At 44.7% G+C, this 23317-nt stretch overlaps 1 protein-coding gene across 10 annotated transcripts in view; it reads right to left on the bottom strand.

Moving 5' to 3' along the window:
• Positions 1–21151, bottom strand: part of BIN1 (bridging integrator 1) — a 160174-nt gene extending 139023 nt beyond the window's left edge. For all 10 annotated transcript variants that reach the window (XM_084806667.1, XM_084806738.1, XM_084806684.1 and 7 more), the window contains exon 1: positions 20947–21151. In XM_084806667.1, coding sequence (XP_084662793.1) covers positions 20947–21027 — 81 coding nt within the window. In that variant the 5' untranslated portion in view covers positions 21028–21151. The remainder of the gene's footprint in view (positions 1–20946) is intronic.
• Positions 21152–23317: the final 2166 nt, after the last annotated feature.

Here is a 23317-nt window from a genome sequence, read left to right as displayed (position 1 = left end):
AACCCTGAGTGCTCACTGGAACGACAGATACTGATGCCGAAGCTCAAATATTTTGGCCACCTAATGCGAAGAGAAAAGTCACTGGAAAAGACCCTGATGCTGGGAAAGATTGAAGGCAAAAGGAGAAGGGGACAGCAGAGGATGAGATGGCTAGATAGCATCACCGATGCAATGAATAACTTGAGCACACTCCGGGAGAGAGCGGAGGACAGGAAGGCCTGGCGTGCTATGGTCCATGGGGTCACGAAGAGTCGGACATGACTTAACAACTGAACAACAACTAGTCAAAATAGCTACATTAAATCTCAAGTGTTCAGATGCAGCAAACCTCTGGATTCCAATGGCTGGGAAGAAACATGGAGGCTACTGTCTTCTTTTCTTGCTTGTAAGCTTACCAGATGTATCTAGCTGGCCACTGTTGGCAACTCTGCCATTTATTCATACACCCATCCAACAAACCCTTCAAGAAACCATTTCACATTCAAATGACATCTTAATCATACATGAGTTGTCCCAATAACTGTGAGAAAGAGAGAATGTGACCCAGAATCACCCAGTTAGCTTCATGGCATGGTTGGTACCCAGTCGTCCAAGTCCCACTCTCTGTCCTCTTTTACCATGCTGGTTTTTCAGTAGAGTGTATAGAACCAGATTCCACTGGAAGACAACAATATGTAAAACACACCTAGATCTATAATGATTCGAGCAAGTTCTCTACAAAGGTTTGATATTAAAATGAAACCGCACTATCTGCAAATATCATCACTTCAACCATAGGCTGTAAGTAAAGGGAATAAAAAACTAAAAACGGCTTTCATGTAATATGATGGAAACCTAGACCCAGACTAAAGATAAAATGTGCCCATCATATAGCAGCAGTTTTAGAAAGTGGTACATCCATAACAGCAACACAGCCTTCAGCAATGGAGGGAAGAGAGCAGTAAGGCCCACTGAGAATAAAAAGCACTGTGAGGCCTAAAGGTTGTTGTACACAGACTGAAGGGAATCATTCAAGATATCTGCCTATTTTCAGAGACAAACAGATGTTATATTTTAGAATATTGTTCTTGTTTTTAAAAAATACAATGTAGCTTTTACTTAGCCCTTTGAATGGAAGATTATTCCACCCCCATCCTGCCCCCAAGAAACAAAGCGTCAGAAAGACAAGGAATAAATGCCATTCAAGGGATATTTTCCACATATTGCAAACCTCATAAGCATGAATACAAGTTTCCCTCAGAATGAGGGAATGTATTATCAGATGTGGGGAGTTATTCCAGAGCAACTCACCCTCTAGGCACATTCACATGCTTCTTTCTTGGTGAGGAAATGTATTTAGGCTGATTGACTATGTATTTTCCACAAGTAATTGCATACAATTTCCTAACATAGCCGGGTTAATATAGGTATTTTTAACCATTATACTAAAAATGCTGTCAACAGACTGTGTCTATTAATGTGTCCATGATTGCACTGACAGTATTTTGGATACTTAGTGCAGAATTCCAAGATCCAGTGAAGCTCATTGTATTAACAAGTTTCTAACCATTATGGTTGCAGGAAAGAGCTTGAAAACATGAGCGGTGCCTGATGACATCTCTGAAGCCAAAGATGGATGGAACAAATTTGCACTGGTAAGGGGCTGAGACTTCAACGCTCTGTAGAGATCATCCTCCCTCACCATAGTTAAGAGAATTATGCAAAAATTAGCAAATATGCATGAATCATTCAGGCTGCAGAATTTTACTTTTCTGAACTGAGAACTTGGCTGTACTTTGATATAAAGTTTGGGAGGGAAATGCACAAGCCCCAACCGGCCTTCTTTAAAAATGTCCTGCTAGTCTGAACACACTGGCTCTTAAAAACATGGAGCTTGAAGGAACCAAAAGGCTCTTATCTCTACTGCAAGGCATTTCTATTGACTGCTCTCCCATACGTCAGATCACTGACTGCCACAAGCACATGTACATAAGAAACTTGCCAGACCACACAAAAACACATTCCATTTCCAACACTGGACAGCCAGATGTGTCTGAGAAGCTCACAAGCAGAGCCGGCCAAAGACGTTTTGTTGTCTGAGGCAGCCCCCACCCACCACGCCAAGATAAAGTGCATAGTACCCAAGGGCAGCCAAATTATTTTGGCACCTGAGGCCAAAAATCCCCCAAGTGCCTCATCCCCCTACCTGGCAGCAAAAATACAACAGTAATGAATTAAATAAGTAACAATTTCCTACCATTTCATGACACACAAAATCAGCTGCCTCAAGCAGCCTTCTCAGTCTGCCTAACTGTAGGGCCGGCCCTAATTGACAAGCAGAGCATGCATAAGACAGCCCTTCCTTGTTTGTCCCCAGGCACCCAATATTCAGAGGTATGTTGCCTCTGTACATCGAGGGTCCCTTCGGCCATCATGTCTAATAGCTATTTGTAAAGCTCTCATCACTGAATAATCATTTTTAAGCCAACTAAGCTAGTTGCCATCACTACATCTTGTGGGAGTAAATTCCATAAACTTCATTGTGTCTGTGCTGAATTTACTGCAAATCAATTTGATTGGTGGACTCTTTTCATTTATCACATTTCTATACGGCTATGGGGGAGGGAGAGAGAAAAAAATGTATACTCACACTACTCATCATTATATATGAACATAACCAAGGACCAGTGGTCATACTCCAAGCTGAGGAAAAATATTGCCAGTCTCTCCATCATGACCCAATCAACTGCCAGGACTAACATCACTAGTAGGGTAACGCAATATAGGGTGGCCATTTACATATCACCAAAGAAGAAGAAATTTTGTATCACCAAAACAAAAGAAGGCACAGCATTGGGTAATATTTGCATACGCTAATTTCTATGCCTAGAGGCAAATTTAGAAATAATTACTATAGCTTAAATAGAAATACAAGACATCTCACCATAGTGGGGAGGACAGTGACCAGGTGATCTGTGTCCCTGGTCCAAGTGCTAACTTTCTTCAGATCCCCTGCTCTCCCTTCTTGGGGTTCTTTAGCTCTAAACTGGACTTGGACTAGCAGGCCCTTCAAATAGAGGATGCATTCAAACAGAAAGCTGTCCTCTGTAAAGTAGGATGCATGCCCCCGCCCGCTAAAACTATGTATATGAATCGATGCAGCCATGTTTGCCCCCCTATCCCTGACTAGATGCAGCCATGTTTCAGGGAAGAGGAACGGAACTGAGGGGAAGCAGCATGTGGCCACTGCCAGTCACTAGGCCTATAAGTCTTAGGAGAGAAGCTGGAATGGTTCCTAGGCAACTGCCATCCCGTGTGCCTTTTCTAGCCTTCTTCCTGAAGCAAGTAGCAAAGCTGACCTGAGGCTTTGGGCCCTTGCAGGCTTCCAGAAAGAAAGGGAGGGGCAGAAGAACAGCAACAGGTGGCAGCACAGTCTCAGTAATGCAGGATAACAACAAGATGCACAGGAGAACAGGGTTGTGCGGAAAAGAGGTTTTGGCCAGTGCCACAGGTCATGCCTAGGTGAGAAAGGCTACACCTACTGAAATGTCCTCTTCTCACAGCTATTAAAAGACAGAGAATACCTGCCTTCCTTTGCATTTGACTTGTAGGTGGTAGTCTAGGAAAACTGAATTTCTAAATTAGCTTTTTCAAAGAAACTGGCACTGAGCTTGTGTCCGTGTACCTCTATGCAGTTACAGGGGCTGGAGGGAGAATAATATGTGACTGTCAGCATAATCCTATACATGTCTTCTCAGAAGGCCTATTGAATTCAATGGGTATTATGAGCACATAAGTGGGTATAGGATTACTGCCTGAGAGGTGTAGAGTCCCAGAAAGTGCCTCTGCATTATACACCACAGAAGTCCTTTAGCAGTAAATCTTAGGCACACTGGACATCATTGTTTGTTAATTTACTCATTTATATTTGTATTCTACTTAATATAATAAAATCTCTAAGCAGTTTAGAGATTTTTTTCAATGGAGGTTTTTTTTTAAGTCCTCTTAGCAATAGGGTAGCAGCCTCTGCTGCTGCTGCTGACCCTGTGCCTTTAACAACAGACAGACACATGCAAATTCAGCAGATCAGGCTTTTTCCACCATACAGATCTTTGTCCGGAAAAACTTCACTTGCTCATTTTGTCTGTGTCAAGCTGCTTTTAAGAGGATAGGAACAGGGCAAGTAAGGAGTAGAAAACCCTATTTAGACCCTGATCCTATGCATATTTGTTCAGAATTAACTCCCATTATTTTCAGTGGAGCCTTAGAAATACAATGGTTCACAGCTACGATGAGTGTGAAATGATATCCTATTTTTAATTAGTTATTAAGATCCTACAGCAATTATGGGATATTAAATGATTTCTAACATAGATCCTGCTCAGGCTTTCAAAGAAGGTTTTCATGCAGTTGAAGACAAGCTCTGCAGATATTCAGGAAACTAGAATATTAACTGCATAACCAATGGGGCCAGAATAGCATCACTAAATTCAGCTTGCATCAATGTCACATTCCATGCCTTGTAACCTCACAACGTCATAAGTCTCTGGTATTCAGTTAGGCATTTAACATGGCTTAGTTAAACCCTATCTATAGCTAGCTGTAACCCTAGCAAGAGGCACTGCAAGCAAAAAATAGTCCAAATTGAACAAACTCCACATCTCCTGACTACCTCTTCTATTTCCATTCTCCACTAGAACTGTCATCTTAAAATGCTGACCAATCTGCAGACAGAGAGTGTGTGTGTGTATGTGTGCGTGCGTGCGTGCGTGTATATATATCTGTCTTCAGAGACAGAGTCAAGTACAAAATTAAATTAAAAGATAAGACAATAAGATGGGAACAGAGAATATGAGATGAAGTGGAAAAGTGGTTTTCTGAAGCACTGAGTGTAGGCCTAGCTTGGAAAACAGAATAGAACTGAAAAAGATAGGAACAGTCTTAAGCTTCTGGATACTTACAATTTGTGTTGCCTGTACTGTTCTCATCAGATTCAGATTCCTAGGCATGGAGAACACTCCTCATCCACCTCAACTCATAGCCTAATGGATGTCTTATTATTAACACCCCCATAAGCACAATTCTTTTACCAGCACCACCCCACATTTCATAGATGTATTTCTTTCTTTACAATATTTATACACTGCTTCTCATTTGAAACAAATCCTGAACCAGTTTACAAAAGAATAAAAAACAATAAAACAAAACAAACAAAAGATACACACACACACACACACACACACACACACAGTATTATCATGAGACTGGTACAAAGATAGCTCATGGCCCGGGGGGAAGCCAAAGCAAGCATATATTTTCAGTAAATACCTAAAATATGCACGTGTTGAGACCTGACATACCTCAGAGGGCAGATCATTCCAAAAGGCAGGCACTGCTGCAGAGAAGGCCAGTCTCCGTGTCATCACCGAACGGAAATCAGTAGTCTCTAGCACGGACAACAGGGCCTCCCCTGAAAATTGTAGCGGCCTGGGAGTTTGGTATAGGGGGAAATGTTCTTTGAATGAAACAGGATCATTGTTGAAACACCCCGTCCTCTCATCAAGGGCCTCTGCTTAAATGCTGCCCCACCCCAACATTACTTCTTGCTAAAGGCTCCATCTGGTATATTCATTTACTCTGCAATAGCCTCTCCTGTACTAATTTGAATGCACAGAAGGCATTATCACATATCATATCTTATACTTTGTTCAAAATGAATTTCCTCGGTTGCAGTGTGTGAAATGGCAGACCATAATATGTTGTGCCTTAGTGTTCATGCGCACACACGTATGCACTAGTTTTAACGTTGAGACCCAGGCAAAGACCCAAACAATGGCAACTCTAGCAATTTACATGAACAATTTGAGGGCAGCCTTTTTTTTAAATCTACTCAAAAGGCAAAATAGGGACAGGGCTATACCAGTAAGTCAAGTGCTTCTCCTAGATAGAGGCTCTTGGAAGACACTACAGAGTCAATGTTAAGCTGTATTGTGGAGCTGTTGTGTTCTAATAAATGGATGCCATTATCTACCATTGGGCTGTGATGTTAAGAGGGAATCAACAATTCCTTAAAGAAATATGGCATAAGAGACTTGGTTGTTATTCCACAGTAATTCTCCAGATCTTGGTAAGCTATCTAAAAAAATTCAAGAGAAGCATTAACTAGTTAATAAGTCAACTATTTCCTTTTGCCTGAAAGCATTTGTAGATAAGATTTGTGTTTAATGTGTTACCTAAACATCAAATAGCTAAATAATAGCAACCTTTTTGTTACTTCTAAACAATGTGCTGATTTGAAATATTGAGATTGCCTTTCTGACACTTTCTAGACAAGCCTTGTTCCAAAAAGAAAGAATCACATATCTAAATTCACCATCTTCACATCAAATTTATATAGTATTTTTGTATGCAAAGTGCTTTCCTGTTTTATGGCATGCTGTCTCATATCATCCATACAAGGCAGGTCATTGTTATTCTTATTTTAGAGATGGTGATTTGCCACTTTTCCAAGTGGTATTTGAGTCTGGGTCTCCAAATATCCAAGCCAATATATTCTGTCCACAGTACTACTCTGATCTCGTATTGAATTTCCCCAAGATACATGAAGATAAGGCACCACAATCAGATTATTGCTGCCACTAGCAAAAGTACGCTGCAGAGCTTTAATACTGCCATTCACAGGATGAGTGCACTCCTGAACATGTTCAGCTGATTTAGATTACTGCAGCTTCAATTAAAAACTCCTGTTAAAATGAATATAGTGCCACCAACATGCATGGCACATTTCTGAAGCAAAGAAATAGTACTGAGCACATTTGGAAGTCATCAGGATGATCCTTCACACAGCTAGGTGCAACTAGGATACATTTCCGGCATTAACACTACTGATAGGAAAACCACTGGAATTAATCCCAGTGAATCTATACACAAGAAGATGCCATGTATCGGGAAGGGTCGATTTGCACACAGAAACCAAAATGTATGAAGTTTAGATTATGTAACTATGAATAAGATCACAGCCTGACGTTACACAAAGAAGAGATGAAGAGAAAGAGGGCAGACAAATATACACAAAAAGTGAATAAAATGTAATACATATTTATTTATTACTCGTAGTTTCTCTGGACAGAACTAAGGACATTTATAGAAGGATCACTGAGACACAGTAGTCCCTGAGGTTGCATTTGTAAAGATGACAGTTCTATGCTTAGGGAGATTCTACTCCAGAGGGAGTGTTCAAGGCATAAGGAGCAGCATGACTCATGATATCAACTGAGAGATCTCAAGGCTCCCAGGCAACCAACGTTGTGGAACCATGAGACTGAAGGTCTAGAGCAGGTTTATGAATGACAAATGACTGACAACGCTACAACAGATCTGATCCCATTCATCAACACACACACCCTTTCTGATTAACACTGAAAGCAGTCACCAAATATTTGTTTGCTTTTCAAAGCAATTCTGTCTGCAGTTGGAGGGTAGTAAATGCTGGCTAGAAAGAGAAGGCAGCCACCTCAGTAACAGTTCAATTCAATCCATATAAAAGGTACATCTGGCCTTGAGGATGGACATCATCCTCTTCTTATCTAAGCAGGAAAGTCATGAATATTTCAAGAAATCAATTAATATGAACAACAACAACAGAAATTTTCAGTGTTCCTTCATTATGGACATACTTCTGATGCCAAGACTTAAATTAAATACATTTATTTATTCCTTTCAATTGCTATTTTTTCCCCTGTCGACTCCTCTTACTTCTGGCCCTTTCCACTTATGTGCAATACAGCACAAGCCAAACAAATAAAAGTTTGAATATAGAGCAAGCAGCTGCTCCCTTAACAATGATGTTTTTTTGCAGATTCAAACCAAGACTAATATTTCTTGGCACACTAATAAGTTTGATTTTCCTCTCACAGTTTTAATGCAGAATAATTAGCCCATTTGAGTCCTCGATTCCCTCTGCTTCACTGACATCATCACAGAACATTTTAGAATATCCACTTTGTTACGTGGGTGGCATCCAAAGTTACTATACAACATTGATCATATAATCCTTGCTTTTGCTACATAGGGGCATTCCTTACCAGATAAGTGACTTCTACTCTGTCCATAACTTTACAAAGGGATTATGCCAAGCAGTAAAAAGAACATCCAAAGTTGGTTGCCCCCCGCCCTTTAAACTTGTGTTCTCTTATGATTTGGAAAAATTTCAAATTCTATACATATAGTCAAAATTGGTAGATATTATTCCACACATCCAGAAAGTACCAGCTGGTGAGGATTTGCACACTCACTGATGATCCATTATAAAGAGCATCATGTCTCCTACAGATAGAGGATAGGGTGGCCAGTTATGAATCACCCAAAAAGAAAAAATACATGACCAAAATCAGAGGACAAAAGAGAGCAGTAATTTGCATAAAATATACATATGCTAATTTATACGTATAGATGCAGATGTAGAAATACTTATTATAATGTAAAGAGAAATACAGTACCTCTCACCATAGTGTGGAAGACTGACCAGGCGACCTCTGTGCCTGCCTATTCAGTCTGCTTATCAGGTGCTAACTGTTGATGAACAGTTCTTTATCTTTAAACTGGAACAGGACAGGACAGTCATTCAAACAGAGGACAGTTGTCTGGCAGCCCTTCGAATACAGGACTGTCCTTTGTAAAAGAGGGCACATGACCATCCTAATAGGGACCATAGGTTTCTCTTTTAAAACAAGGCAAGGGACTCACCAACTTTGATTTGGGAATGTCTCTCTGTGATCACTTGATTTTATATAAAACCTCAGAACCCCTTTTATTTATGAGTGTTGCTCCAGGGATAATCCTTCCATGTCTGACTGATGAACTAAGAGTCAGGCCTATCCATTTTCTAGACCGGGGTGGGGGGTTGTTGTATCCTCATAGGGGATTTGCTGCAAATTGGGAGCATTTCAAGGTTCTTAGTGGCACATGATGTCGTGGTCATGGAGAAAAGCCAGATTTTCTGAGACTACTTTTACTCCATTTTATTTCTTTAATTCAGGTTCTCCACACTTCTGGTGCTGTGTGCCCCTATCCTCCACATTTACTTTGGCATGATAGCCCTGCCCAGGGGTGTGTATTTCACCTGGCTGTGACCTCACTGAGCCTTGTCAGCCTTCAGAATTGCCCTGCACTCCCATTTCGCTAGTAATTAGCCTCCGTGACTCCTGCATTGAGCAGGGGTTGGGCTCAATGGTCTTATAGGCCCCTTGCAACCCTACTAGTCTATGATTTTATGATGATGCATTTCTCTAATGCTTGCAGTACTTTGCTTCTTTTTTTGTTGTGTTAAATCGCATCTCTGATATTGTGTAAAGTCACTTCTTTGATGTTATGTAAAGTCGCTTCGCTGATTTGGCGAGGTCTTGGGAGCCTATCATTGCAAGCAGGGAGAAAGTGCCCAGAGAAGAAGAAAGGTAGGGGGGTGTGTGTGTTTGTAAGCAATAACTCCACAACAGTTTTCTGGAATGGGGCAGAATTGCGGGGGGGCTGCTCTCAGGGGGAGCCTTCAGATGCTGCACTCGAAAACCAGGGATTTGGGCTTCTCAAGGCAAAAGTGCGCACACTGGGGGACAGGGGAGAGAGGAATAACTCCGCAACAGATTGCTGGAATGTGGTGAAATTGGGGGGACGCTCTCCTAGGAAGCCTATTAGTTGCTCTCCATACATAATAATATAGCAGTAGGGGGGAACCTGGACATGGGCCGGGAAACAAGCCTCTCTCATTGGTCAAGGATCAAGGACCCCTGCCAGTTTGATGATGTTCAATTTTACTCCCCACAGCCCACCTTTAAGTATCTTCCTTTCAAGCGCTGTGTGGGCCCTGAAAACTGGATTTTAAAGGTACAGTACACTCAGCTTATCTTGTTTGTATGTCCCTGACAGACCAAAGCCGATGCCATTAAAATCGGAATAATACTCCAATGTGCTTCCCATTCTGTTGTCGTGAAGATCCCGCCCAGCCCTCCCACTCTTCTTTACAAAATATATGGAAGTGATTAAGATTAAGCCCCTTCTTGACAAAAATTCAGTTTTGGTCAAGTAATATCTGCTATCAAGAACCATTACCCACTTCAGTCTTATACACAGTTGTATACAGATGCTCCATTGACATGCTCCATTCACAGCTGAGACAATCTGTATGTATGTTCATTTCTGGAAAAGTTAAGAATTAAGAAATGTTCTTAACTGCCACCTCCTACTAGGTTTTTCATCCCTAGGCCAGCCTTCCAAAGTTCTGAACTCTTGTCTCCTACATGCTGCACCAGGGACCTCACCCATTGTGAAGCAGCATCTATAGCCAGCAAGAAGAAACAGAGATCACTGTGGAGTATTATAACCCATTGGTCATGTTTGTATAACTACATTTTGTATAGAGTTGAAGAGGTGGGGAGATAGTACTGAGAACAGGCAGTGAGGCTACTATTACTTGGTTCATCCCTGAGCTGCAGGTTGGCCACAAAGTCACAACTGAAGACAAGAGTACAGCTGTTTAGGGGTAATCAATACCTAACCTGACAATTTACATCTCATTAATGATGAAGAACTTAACTCACTGCGAAAGGAAATATTTCACAGGGCTGGCCCAAGACACTTTGCTGCCTGAGGCAAAGGATAAATATAGTGCTCCCTCCCCAACTCATATTCCACATACAGAAGTGAACTGGACTTGGAAGTGAATTCTACTTCAACCCTGGCAATGGGACAGTGTCTTCCACCACACTGGAGGTGAGGACAGGCTGTGTGGCACATACATCTCTATCCACCAACTGAGGAGAATGGCAGGGGGAATCAGGAGGAATGGTCCCCCAACATCTGCTGCCTGAAGCGGTTGCCTCACTCTGCCTAATGGTAGGGCCAGCCCTGCTCACTGCCCATCTTCCCAGAATTCCACAGGGAGATGTGGATGAGGTCAATCTTCTTCTAGTCCTCCTAGATCATAAAAGCAGGTGTAGAAGATCTGGACTCTCTCTCCCGCATTGTAAGCCTTGCCCAGTGTTCTCAGTGAAGAAAAGATAATATTTCACAGGTGTGCTGAACCACCGGGTGCAAGATTCTTTAGGAAATGCCCGCACTAGATGGAAAGTGTGTGGCAACTATTATGACAGAGATGACAAGCACATGCATGAGGTGGAGAGAGGGGCAAGGTTATTGTAAGCAGCTCCCTATTCATTACCTAACTGAAACAGTTGCCATTTTTTATCCCAGTAGTAGGTACAAAAGGGACAATATAAAAACTGACTGCTGTTGTGTTAACATATAAATGGTGGAATTGTTACCACATTGGGGGGGGGGGGAGGCTGCAAAGGGACCTCCAAAGCTAATGACGTTGTTCAGCTGAACTGTATTACCTGTGCACAAGACTCTGAAGGTGCAATCCTATGCAAGTTTAGATAGAAAGAAGTCCTACAACTCCCAGCATTCCCAGCAAGGTTGGGAGTTGTAGGACTTTTTTCTGTCTAAACATGCCTCGGACTGCATGTTAACTTACCTAACGTACAGTTTTACATCATGCAAGCAGAGGGAATGCTGTTGCTTCCAAAATAATGGTTTTGGAAGCAGCTGCAACCCACACATTCTAGCATGAACAAGCACATTCAGAGCTTGAAAACACATAATAATGCCTAACCTATTATTTCCTCCACTCTTGTGGATCTGGAAAAAAACATCAAGAGCAACAACAATGAACACAATCCAGCCAGAGGTTAAGCACTCCGAAGTCCCAATGATTTCAGTGGAGACAAATGTGCGTGTGCATCTTGCCTACAGACTCGAATGGGAGGGAGGAAGGGGGTTGCCCTAGCTCCAAGCAGTGTAGGCAGGAACAGAAGGTTGCTCTGGCTGAACAACAATCCAGCAGGGTAGGCTGCCACCATGCCTTAATCTACCTCAGCCTCAGCCAAGGGACTCTCAGACCTTACAGGACACTCCTAGGACTTATGAAATAAGAGCCCAAACTGGAACCCTCTGTTTCAAAGCACTAGGCCTGACACATTAAACAGTAGTAATAACCAAGCAGAAGGCTCTGGGTTTAATATCAAGGCTTACTTGGATGGAAGCACACACAATTGTTGAGGTAGGTGTTAAGTTTATCTGCAAAGGGAAAGGGGGAATAAAAGGGATACAAGAATCAGAGAACATTTGGAAACAATGCTTCAAGTTAAAACCAATAAATCTTACCTAAACCTGCCTATACACACCTAAGCATGGGTCTTCAAATAGAACAGGCCCAAACAGCTAACACTATTATTTCTAATTAAGTAAATGCCAAAATTTACATAAGAGGTATGGTTGTGTCAGGGTGGAAACTGAGCCCATAGAACCCCAGAGCAGTTCTGATTCTGAGGAGGATCAGCAATCCGTGGGAGAGGAGCCCACTCATCCCTCACAGGCACAGCAGCTGGCAAAGATTCCTCCTGCCAGAATTCCTGAGATAGATAGTGACCCTGGCAGTGAGAGAGTGCAGGAGGGGGACTTGCTAGATGCTCGACGCAGAGACAGGGAGCGACGAGCGATGGAAGGCGCGGAAAGGAGGCATAGCGCCCGTTTGGCGCGCAAGCAACGGTCGCGTCCCATAGACCCAAGGGAAAGAGGGAGGAACTCTTCCTAGCCCATACGTTCAGGGTCTGCAAGTGATTCTCCTCCAAGCGGGGACCAACTGCCTAACCTGGAGCATAGGCTAGTCTGCTGTTAATTGCTTAGTCGCTGGTGATTAGCATCTGAAAGAGTCATTAAGTTGTAAAAGGATTAAAGCCTTGAAAAGAATCCTTTTGTCTGTGTCTTGAGTTGGCTATTGGAGTAGACTGAAAGAGGCCGCTAGGGCGCTCCTGACAGGTTGTTGTGGCCACACTTGTGCTTCCTGTAGCAGGAAGTCATTCACACTTGGTGTGAATGACTTACAGCACAATCCTTATGTGTCTATTCAGAAGAAAGTTCCATTCAGTTCAGTGGTCTTATTTCTAAGTCAATGGGTATAGGATTGCAGCCTTAAGCCCAGTTTGCACATAACCCAGGAATTGTGGTGATAAATGGCATGCGTGAGCCACGCACTTGTCCTTTTGACCTTTAGAAACCAGGAAACCACCACTCGCCCCGTTCCTGGGTTGTTTATGGGTTAAATAAAAACAGAGTTAACTGAACAACAAACCATGGGCAATTGTGTTAACTCTGGGTTGTTTAACCATAAGCAACCCAGACTTTCCTGGTTCAGAGATCACAAAACAACCCAGGAATGGCACGATCTTGTAATTTCCACTTTTAATTAACAACCCAGGAACGGGGCCGAAATTACAATTGTGTGGCTCACGTGCACATTAAACAGCCCAGGAACTGCTGCCGTGATGGGCAAACTGGGTCACTGTGTGATGACACCCCGATTCATGGAAGTTGTTGCGGGGTGGGCTTCAGTCCTACTTCTAGGACTAACCAGAAGATGCAAATTTTACTTTAAATTATTGGAAACGCAATGCTGGAAGCAAGACATGTCCTTGTATGCTACATTATTTTAGAGAAGTGCAATTCTGCACCAGGAAAAAGCATATTCTACAACCTGTATGATTATGTAAATAGCATTTGCTTATGAAAATTCACTAGGTTCCCCCATTCACAATCCTACACACACACACACACACACAAGCTCAGAAAACTTTTCCTCAAAGGTCAGTTTTGATTTTAAACATAGTTGCACTAATAAATAGCTTTGATAAACATCAACAGAACAGAAGCTACAGTGACATGTCACAGTGCAGGGCCAGCCCTACCGTTAGACAGAATGAGACAGCTGCCTGAGGCAGCTGATTTTGGGTAACAAAATGTTAGTTATTTAATTTATTATTGTTGTGTTCCTACTACCAGGGAAGAGAAGAGACATTTGTGGGATTTTCTGCTTCAGGTAACAAAATAACCTGGGCTGGCCCTACATGGCAAGTATTATCAGAACAGGGGCTTAAAAAATAATTACATTTTGCACCCTGAGAGGATGCAAAATGAGTGAGAGACAGATATTTCAGTTCACAATAGCATCCTGAGATATTATACCTTAAAACAAACAAAGCTAAAGGTTTATTTCAGGACACCAACGGTCACCCTGAACAGACACTAAATTCACCATCTCATTATAACATCATGAAATTAATTGCTGAGCATTCAAGGTTAATCTAGAACTTCACCACAATGTGCTAAATTGTCCTAGAGAGCAAAAGATTCCTGGATTTCTTGACAACTGGGTAACACTGGCAGTGAGCAAGTTTTCTAAACGTGCCACATGATCAGAGGGCCTGGAGAAGAGAGCTCTGGGACGTAAAGGTCATAGAACAAAGCCAGCCTTGACCCACAAGTTTCCTATTCTATATATCCTGCATACACAAACAGTTACATCCCCTGCAGGTGTGTACACTGCAGGGAATATGGATGGTGGTGGGTAAGCTGTTTTTCAGAGAAGCTTATTTGCCATTAATGATTTTTCATTTAGGCATGAGGAATCTTCTCATTGAGGGGAAGGGCCTCAGATCAATGCAGGGCACGTGCTCTGCATGCAGAAGGTTCCAGGTTCAATGCCTGGTACCTCCTGGTGGGGATAGAAAGACTGCTCTGAGACCCTAAAGAGCCACTGTCCATCAACGTAGATCAGAGGTGCAGGACCTCAGTCAGGCCCAGAAACTAAATCCAGCTTGTCTTGAGTCCCAATCCAACCTTCTGGGGTTCCCCAGAGGGCCATGCCCCCTTCCTCTGACACTGATCCCCCCCTCGACTGTTTGGTGGTTTCCCAGCTTTTGTGCATGTGGGTTTTCCCCCCCTTTCTAAAAGGTTGAAACGCCTCTCCTAAGGCAATAAGAGTGTTAAGCTAAAATATGCTCATATTTTTGCCCCTGTCCCTTTTGCCTTTAGTCCCAACACACCATAGGAATGTGGTCCCTGAAAGCTTCCCAGAAATGGAATTTCGCCCTCAGACTGAAAGAAGTTCAGCACCTCTGATGAGCTAGATGGCTCTGTGTTCTAACTCTGCCCAAGGCAGCTTCCTATGTAGGACTCCCTGATGGGAGCTTTTGAGGCTCTGTGCCAAATCAACACCTATTGAAGATCTAGTTTTGTCTCGGTCCAAGGTACCTTGGGGAGCACCTTCTCCCGGCTGCCTAATGTGAGATTGGCAGCCGCACGCAAGAGGACCTTTTCCTTTGCCGCCCCTCAATTGTGGAACGACCTGCCAACCTGCCGGTTGAAATGCGCCTGCTGACCTCGTTGAAGGTTTTTAAGCAGGCATTAAGACACTATTATTCCGGCAGGCCTTCCCTTTTGAGAACCCTTGTTCCTTCTGCTGACTTTTGTATACTGTTTTAAGCAGTGTTGTTTTAAGCTGTGTTTTATTGTTGGGGTTTTTTTTTTTTTAAGTTGTTTTTAGTTCAAAATAGTTTTGAGTTATATGTTGCTTGTATATATTGTCCATATGTTTTTATGTAAATGGTTTTTAAACTTTGTGTATTGTAATGATTTAACTTTTGTAAACCATCCAGAGCTTTGGCTGTGGGGCAGTATAGAAATAAAATAAAATAAATAAATAAGGGGACCTGGGTTGGATCCAGAATGAACAGAAGGGCTCCTTCCATTCAGAGAGGGAGCAGGAAATGGTGAAGACTGCCTCCTCCCCTGTTCAGCCAGCAGAACAGCTCTGCTGGATCAGAAGCCTCCCACAGATGGAAGGAACCCTTCTGGATCCAACCTATTATTTATGTGATTAATTCAGATTATCAGAAATTACATTCCTCCAAAATATGTGGTACCTTTTTTTCTTTTTCTTCTTTACTATGGAGGAACCAGCCGCGTTACAAGGCAGGGTGAAGGTCCTCCTGCATGTATCAAATGCCATGGGGGTAGCGAGGAAAAGGGATGGCTTCTCTTCCCAATTTGTATCTAATCCTAGCAAAGTACTGGTAACAAGGCCCACCTGCCAGGGCCAGCTGAGGCTAACCGCATTAAGCTGAAATCAACATCGATGCATCTTTCAGATCGGTGGATCTTGCACTTGTTACCATTTAAAGATGTTTTGGCTTCGGTATGTTATGCCAACAGGGAATTATGCATATTCCCCACTTCAGAAGTGATAGCTGTGCCTTTCCTTCTAACAGTAAGCAGTTATCTTTTGTTTGTTGAACTCTACATTCTCTCAAGTGAAATAAACCATTCTCCTAAGACCTTCACAAAGAGAAAGTCACTGCAGTGTTACAATCCGTAATGTGCTGGCATTTTGAGAGCCAGACAATGGAAAAAAGGGGCAGTAGCATCCAACTGTGCCCCGGCACTAGCGCTAATGATGCTCCGCTAGCGTGAATCAATGCTTACATAACGTAACTAACGCTTGCTAGGGCAATGGAAAAAAGTGGCCATTTGCCACCATATCGTGATTAACATCAGCACTGGGACACAGTTGGACAGTACCCATAGCCAGCTGTCTGCCTGAACCAAGACTGTATATAGGATCGTATTCGGGCAATACAGGACCCAAGCTTAAATGGTGGTAATAATTAAACTCTCCTAGGAAATTATATATTCAGGCTGTAGAGATGGAGCAAGTAAAATAGACAGAATGCCACTCCCTTACTTGAGATAAATTACTCCAAAGCAAATCAAGAACTATTTGCTCCAAACTGCTCTGAAGCAGTGCCGTCAGGCCCATCACGCCTTCCCTTTTGCAGGGGTAAGGTGACACTTTGCAGTGCATAACAACTTGCCACAAAGGCAGAGGGTTCGGCTGCAAATAGACTTGCCTCATTTAGAAACTGAGCTTAACCTAACCATCTTGGACTAGGAGAGGCAGAAATAGAACCTTTCTCCAGTGCCTAGATTCTCACACACTGGGCCAGGCCCCCTTGAGGAGAACAGGCATGCAAGACACCTTCAGAGGGAGGCAACAGGATTGCTGGAACTCTTGCAAGCAATCTGCAACCACAGGTTCAGAAGGCAAATAGTAGTGGTAAAGGATCGCTCCCTCAAGAGTTCGAACGAGTTTGCCTTCTAGAAAGCAAAGTCCTGATCCCAGAAGATACAGAGCAGAGTCAGAGAATAGAAGTGAGGCATGAAACTCTGCGTGGCAACTCAGCAAGCAAGCAATTCCTGCCCATCTAGGCTGTTGTCTAGTGCAATTTGGCATGTTATCTCTTTCCCAGCCCTGCAGAGCCCTCCTGCCTGCCAGGATGGACTCCTTTATCATCCTATACAGGAGATCCCCTAGGAAAGAGAACTCCATGGTAGCCTTAACCCAGTACTGGACCATTGGGAGGGTTCCAACCTTAAGGGTGGCCTAGAATTAATTTTAAATGAATAAATAAAACCCCCAGTGTTATGAGGATCTTTGCATGGTCACACACTAAACAGATAATTGGTGTGGGGACCCAAAAGACAGACTCAATTTGGGAAAGCAGTTCAAGTGTACTGTTATTGTTTAAAAAGAGAGAAAAATGTTGCTGTAGTCGACAACCAGATGTGCTCTAGCAGCAGGAGTGATTCTAGATTAATTAGTCCCAAATAGCTACCACTCACTGTCTCTGTATTCAGTCAAAAACACACATTACCATCTGCACTTTTACACAAATACGCACTGACAGCATGAGGGTGGTGAGGGGGGGATTCACGTTTTTTAACTTGCCCCATGGTGCGAGGGAGTGGTGAGTTAACGTGTGTTAAGTAATATGCAAGCTCATCTGATGCATTTTTGCTCAGAAGTTAGTCCAACTGTGTTAAATGGGACTTAGTCCCAGGTAAGCCCTGCAGCCTTCAGTAATCCTTTTCATCCACCTGAAGGATGCATAAAGATTGGCTAGTGTTTGGGCCCATCACAAACACAATCAGTGCTGTCCATAGCTGGCTTCCACTGCAAATGGGCAGATCTGGTTTCCCCTGACATGCTGACTGGGAACGATGGGAGTTGCAATCCAACACATCTGGAGGGCAGCAGTTTAAGGAAGGCTGCTATATGGGGAATTGTACATAGTGAGTACACTTCCATAGTGGCTCAAGCACTCAAGAAAAGCATGCCTCTGTTCTCTCTAAGTCAGCACTCACTTTGTACCAGCTACATAGACGATTAGTGGCAAAATATGGACAAAAACAAATATAAGCAGAAGCAAGGGGGAACAGAGAGGGTCAGTTTGGTTCAGGGCCATACTATGCCACTGCTGACAGGACCACCCAGCATTGTTCTTGGCAGCCTAGGGCTAGAAGGTCAGACCAAGTTACCCTATCAACCTAAGGCCACAGTCCTATGCACAAAAGAGCAGGAAGCTACATCCAAGTAAAATGGCCAATAATCAGGCTGTTAGAGGGGGTCCTCTGAACTGACATCACATTCTAACAAGGATGACACTTATTTCAGTGAAGAGAGGGAGAGAGGAAAATATAATTGTTGTACGGACACCAGAACACAATAGTTCAGAAGCTCATCCCCAAAGGCAATAATATTAATAGATTATTTTCAATAGCTGCAGGGTTCACTGCATCTGGGCCTTACAAATGTAGAACCATATTGAAGGGCTCAGTTTGCTGCCCAGTACATTTATGACATTTTAATCCCATCCTTCTTCCACAGAGCTCAAGGCTACATACATGGTATCCCCCCACCTCCTTTACCTTCACAACAACCCTGTGAGGTAGGTTAGGTTAAGAGAGAACCGCCGGCAGGGTGAGGATATCAGCCTGGATCATCCAGTCCTTGTCCACCACTGCAACCCCCTACATCACAGCAGCTCTGGTATGATTTCAACAGGTGCAGATCCCCTGTTTAATTTCAAATTAATAAAGAGGTATATCGGGGCTCAAGCCTGCCGAAGAACTGTCTTTCACCTACTCCTTCCCGTTACTTAATCCTGTGGGGCGGGGCTCCAAAGGTGAAAGGGGACGCATTAAAAAAAACAAATTACTTCCCGCGTAACGTGTGAAGCAGCAGGCACAGAAAAGGAGAAAGGGGTGGTTTGCTGCCGGTTGTTCCTGGGGTTACGCAGGCGGCCTCGCGTCGGATCTGAGCGAATTTGCGTCTCAACAGCAGGCAGCACGTAATCCGATTCAAAACAGAGGAAGCGTGGCATTGCGCGCAGCGCTTCCCCCGCCTCTCCCCCCGCGTTATGCAGCACGTCTGCGGCCCTTCCGCACGACCCGAGCGAGGCGCCGCGGCGGCGACTTTCTTCCCCTAACAACGGCGGGGGGCTCTGACGGCACCACCGAGGTCTGCCTTCTCGGCCTCTCTCTCGGCTGGAACCGCAGAGACATGGCCCTATCTCCTGCGGAGCCCGATCAGAAAGCCGCTTTTAACAAAAGCCCCCTCTCGCGTACTGCGTGGCCTCTGCACGCCCGTCGGTCGGGAAAGTGGCAGCAGTGCGTGTGAGTGAGCGAGGAGGGAGAGGCGGACTGCACGAGACCAGCGCCAGATCGAAGGGCGGCCTTGCCCCTTCCGCACGCGCTAGGACAGAGCTCCCCTACAGGGATCGCCTCGGAGATCTCTGTCCGCTCTCCGGCAGCAGAGAGGGTACGCGGCCTTGGGGATCGGTGCTGAAATTCAGACCGATCGGGACTATGTTAGTCCTGCTTAGAGGAGGCCCACTGGAATGAATGGAGCTGACATTACCCACGACGATCGCATGTCCCATTCATTTCTCTGGGCCTACGCTAAGTAGGCCCGGCGTTGGACACTACCCGGAATCTCCACGCTCTGTGGCGCGAGCAAAAGCAGACGCGGCCAGGATTCCCGAGGGGCATTTCCGCGGCTCCCCTTGCGGGCGAAGCTCTCGGGCGAGGCTTTGCCGCTCAGGCGTCGCAGCCTGGCCTCGGGTCGGGGGAGAGACGGAGAGCGGCTGGAGGAGGTGGGCAGCCCCGCGTGCGACTTAGGGCGGGGCGGGAGAGGGAAATCTCGCCCGCGTCTCCCCTGACGTCGCTTTCGCGGCAGCCGAACGGCGTTCGCCGGGCGGAGCGCAAGTACCGTGTGGGCGTAAAAGCCGCGGACGCCCGCCAGGGGGCGCCTGGAAAGGGGGGGGCGCCCTTCCCTCTGGCCGACCCGCGCCTATCCCACGCCGAGGCCTCGCCGCGGAGCTGGGGCTTCAGACCAAAGCCGGCAGCGGAGGGCTCGCGCTCGCTCATTCTCTCGCTTTGACCGGAGCGGTTATAAATAGCCCCTGTCCGCACGCACCTAACGCTCGGGTTTCTCTCGCTCTTTCGCTGGCGTGCCTGGCCCGTCTCGACCGCGGCGCGGAGCGACCCGGGCCACGCAGCCACGGCGCGCAGGCTGAGGGGCTGATGACCCCCACGCCCAAATCCAAGGCGATCCGACGGGGAGGGCAAGGTGCTCTCGGGCGCCACGCGGCGGGAGGCAGAGGCGCTGCTGCCCGTAACCAGCGACAGCCTTCCCCGCTCTGCCCCGCCGTCTGCGCCGGCTCACTGCCATCTCCCCCGCACCGAAGCGTCACGATCAGAACCGCATCCCCGCTTCCCCCTCGCCGGGCCCAGCGCTCGCGTTTCGCCACCACCCCGAGGCCGCAGTCTTACGCACAGCTGATGCGGGAAGAAGCCCCGGCTGAGCGCAGCGCGACTGGCTTCCCGCCCTGCCTCGTCCGTTCCTCCCCTGCTGCCGGGACCGCAGAGCGGGCTCCCAAAAGCTGCGGCCGCGGGGCGGGGTGGGGAGGGAGACAGACAACGTGGCTGAGCTGTCAGTGTCAGTGAAAACACGGGAGCCTCCGCGGGAGCAACTGTTCTAACCGGGGGGGGGGGGAGCATAGTCCCTTGCGTGGCATTGCGCCACATGCACCCTCGTTACACACCAACGCTGCTTTGCACGAGAAAGCTCCGTGATCGCCCCGCAAAAAATCCGCAAAGGCTCCGGATCGATTGGGCTCGAAGGGCACTGCCCCCGGCCCCATTCCCTGCATTTCCCGCCCCTCTCTGTTCAGTCTTTACCTTCTCTTGAGCCCTGGTGAGTTTCTTCTGCATATTGCTGGCTATTTTCCCTGCAGTGACTCCCTTGCCCATCTCAGCCATCTTGCCGTCCTTTTTTTTTTTATTTTATTTTTTAAATTGTGCGGTGGTGGTTAAATTAACCAGCCCGGGAGGAAGGGGAGAAAGACCAGGAGCGAAACAATGGCCATAGCCCTCTTCAAGAGCCAGAGGCTCGGGGGATACAGCCTTTTAAAGAGACAGTACAAGCAAGGCACGGCAGCGTCTTAAAGGGACAGCGCGCCCTGTTCTGAGCGGGACAGGGAGCTTCCGGTCAGTAAAATGGGACGTGAGCGCTGCCTGATCAAAGCAATCGGCAGTCAAGAAACTTCAGTCGACTGTCGACAGCACTATCGATATATTGATTAGGGTTTTTTAAGAAAATAAAATAAATGACAAACAGAGATATATTACAAGTTACCAAATTCGGGCTGCAAGGATAAGTGAAACTTTGTGGGTTGTGTCCGATGTTGGTCCTACTCAGAGTGGACCAATTAAAATGAATGGGACTTCAGTTAAACTAACACTGGATACCACCTACTGGATAGAACCCTATGTAAATATTATTGATTATGCACGTGATCACCTTGTTTGATACCCTTGACCTTTGTTATGTTTAACTAACTGAAGTATAGGATGTCAGTGGTGATATGCATAATCTTCGATTCCCCAGTATGCTGCTGTTTTATGTCGAAATTGCAGCAGCCTTGGAGAGGCTAGTCGATTTTAAAAAATCATATTTAATTTTCCCCAAACATCCTTCGCTTTTATTGTCATCTCCTAGAATCAGACCAATGTGTCTAATTCTCTGGCAGAAAGGAAATAGGGTTGCTACCTGGCAGACACCCTAAGAGAAATTTGAGGACCAGAGGAAAATAACCACAATAACATTGTCATCATCTCTTTCTCTATACCACCCAATAGCTGAAGCTCTTTGGACGCTTCATAAAAATAACAAGCCACAAATGCAAGATAATAAAAATGAATATAAAATATTCAACATACAAAATTGGTATGTGAACCACTTGGAGATTTTTTTAATATTAAGTGGTATATAAATATTATTAATAAAATAAATAAAATTTAAAAGCAATTTAAAACAGCTCAAAACAGTTGAGAGTAAGATACTTGACCTGATAAAAACAACTGACATAAATGCCCCATCATATGCCGTCAAATGCCTTGGAGTAGAGAATGGTCTTAACCTGGCATTGGAATGATGAAAATGGTGCCAGGCAGACCTCAGTGGGGAAAGCATTCCATAATTAGGGAGCCACCATCAAGAAGGCTGCCTCCCTTGCTGCCCCCTTCCAAGCCTCCCTTGGAGGAAGGCCTCATATGTTGATGATAGTGTCCAGATAGGTTCATGTTGGGAGAGGCACTCTGTCAGGTATTGCGGTCCCTTAATAATACCTGATGGGATTATTAACAACTAATTCCAATAGTTATTAATAATTAACAATAATTATTCATATGTATTATTGTTAATAAAATATTAATACTCCATGAATGTTGGTTGTTGATGATGAATCAATTAAAGTACATGGTACTTTGCTGGCAAGATAAGCCAAAAGAAAAAGGAAAGGTCAAAAAAGATCTCTGTCCCAAGGATATTACAGTTGAAAATTAAATCATGGGAATGACAACAGAGGGCAAGGACTGATGGCAGAGAGTCAAATGGGCACCTTTAAAGGTTTTCTTTGGCAAGACTCAGGAACTGATTGTTTTCAGCACCAGGCTCCTGAAACAGAACGCCTCTGAGAACATATGGAATGTGTTTCATTCATCACTGAATAACCAGAGCCAGCTCTCACATGTGTGAGGTTAGGCAACATAGCTTCCAGGCCTGAGACTTCTAGAAGGCCAGCAGCCTTTCCTAACCTTGGGTCCTGAAGTGATGCTGGATTCCAATATTTTATTATAATAAGCAACACTGAATTATTATAAATGAATAATAAGTGAAAAAATAGCTCCCACCATACCCAGCCAGCATGGCCATTGGTCATGGTTGATGGGCATTGTAGTCTAAAAACATGTGGGAACCCTAGGTTAAGAAAGGCCTTGCTTGGTTCTTTTCCTTTCAGAAATTAACCACTGGCTGTATGTACATGAGTATATATAGTTAGAAATCATTCTAGAAAATCACAACTTACGTACAAAAAAGCACACATTACATCCCAAAGACACAATCTCAGTTTAAAATAAAAAGCAACAGCAAAATTTATTATTACTACTCACCACTGAAACTCTGGCAAACTGGAGTTTTTCATCATTGTTCTGAATCATGCAATGCAATCCTAAACATGTTTACTCAGAAGTAAGCTCCACTGAGTTC

Source organism: Heloderma suspectum, chromosome 1 (genome assembly GCF_057233095.1).
Source record: "Heloderma suspectum isolate Gila_16-S chromosome 1, 16-S_ref, whole genome shotgun sequence".
Taxonomy (NCBI): Eukaryota; Metazoa; Chordata; class Lepidosauria; order Squamata; family Helodermatidae; genus Heloderma; species Heloderma suspectum.
This window is presented reverse-complemented; position numbering and strand designations above follow the sequence as displayed.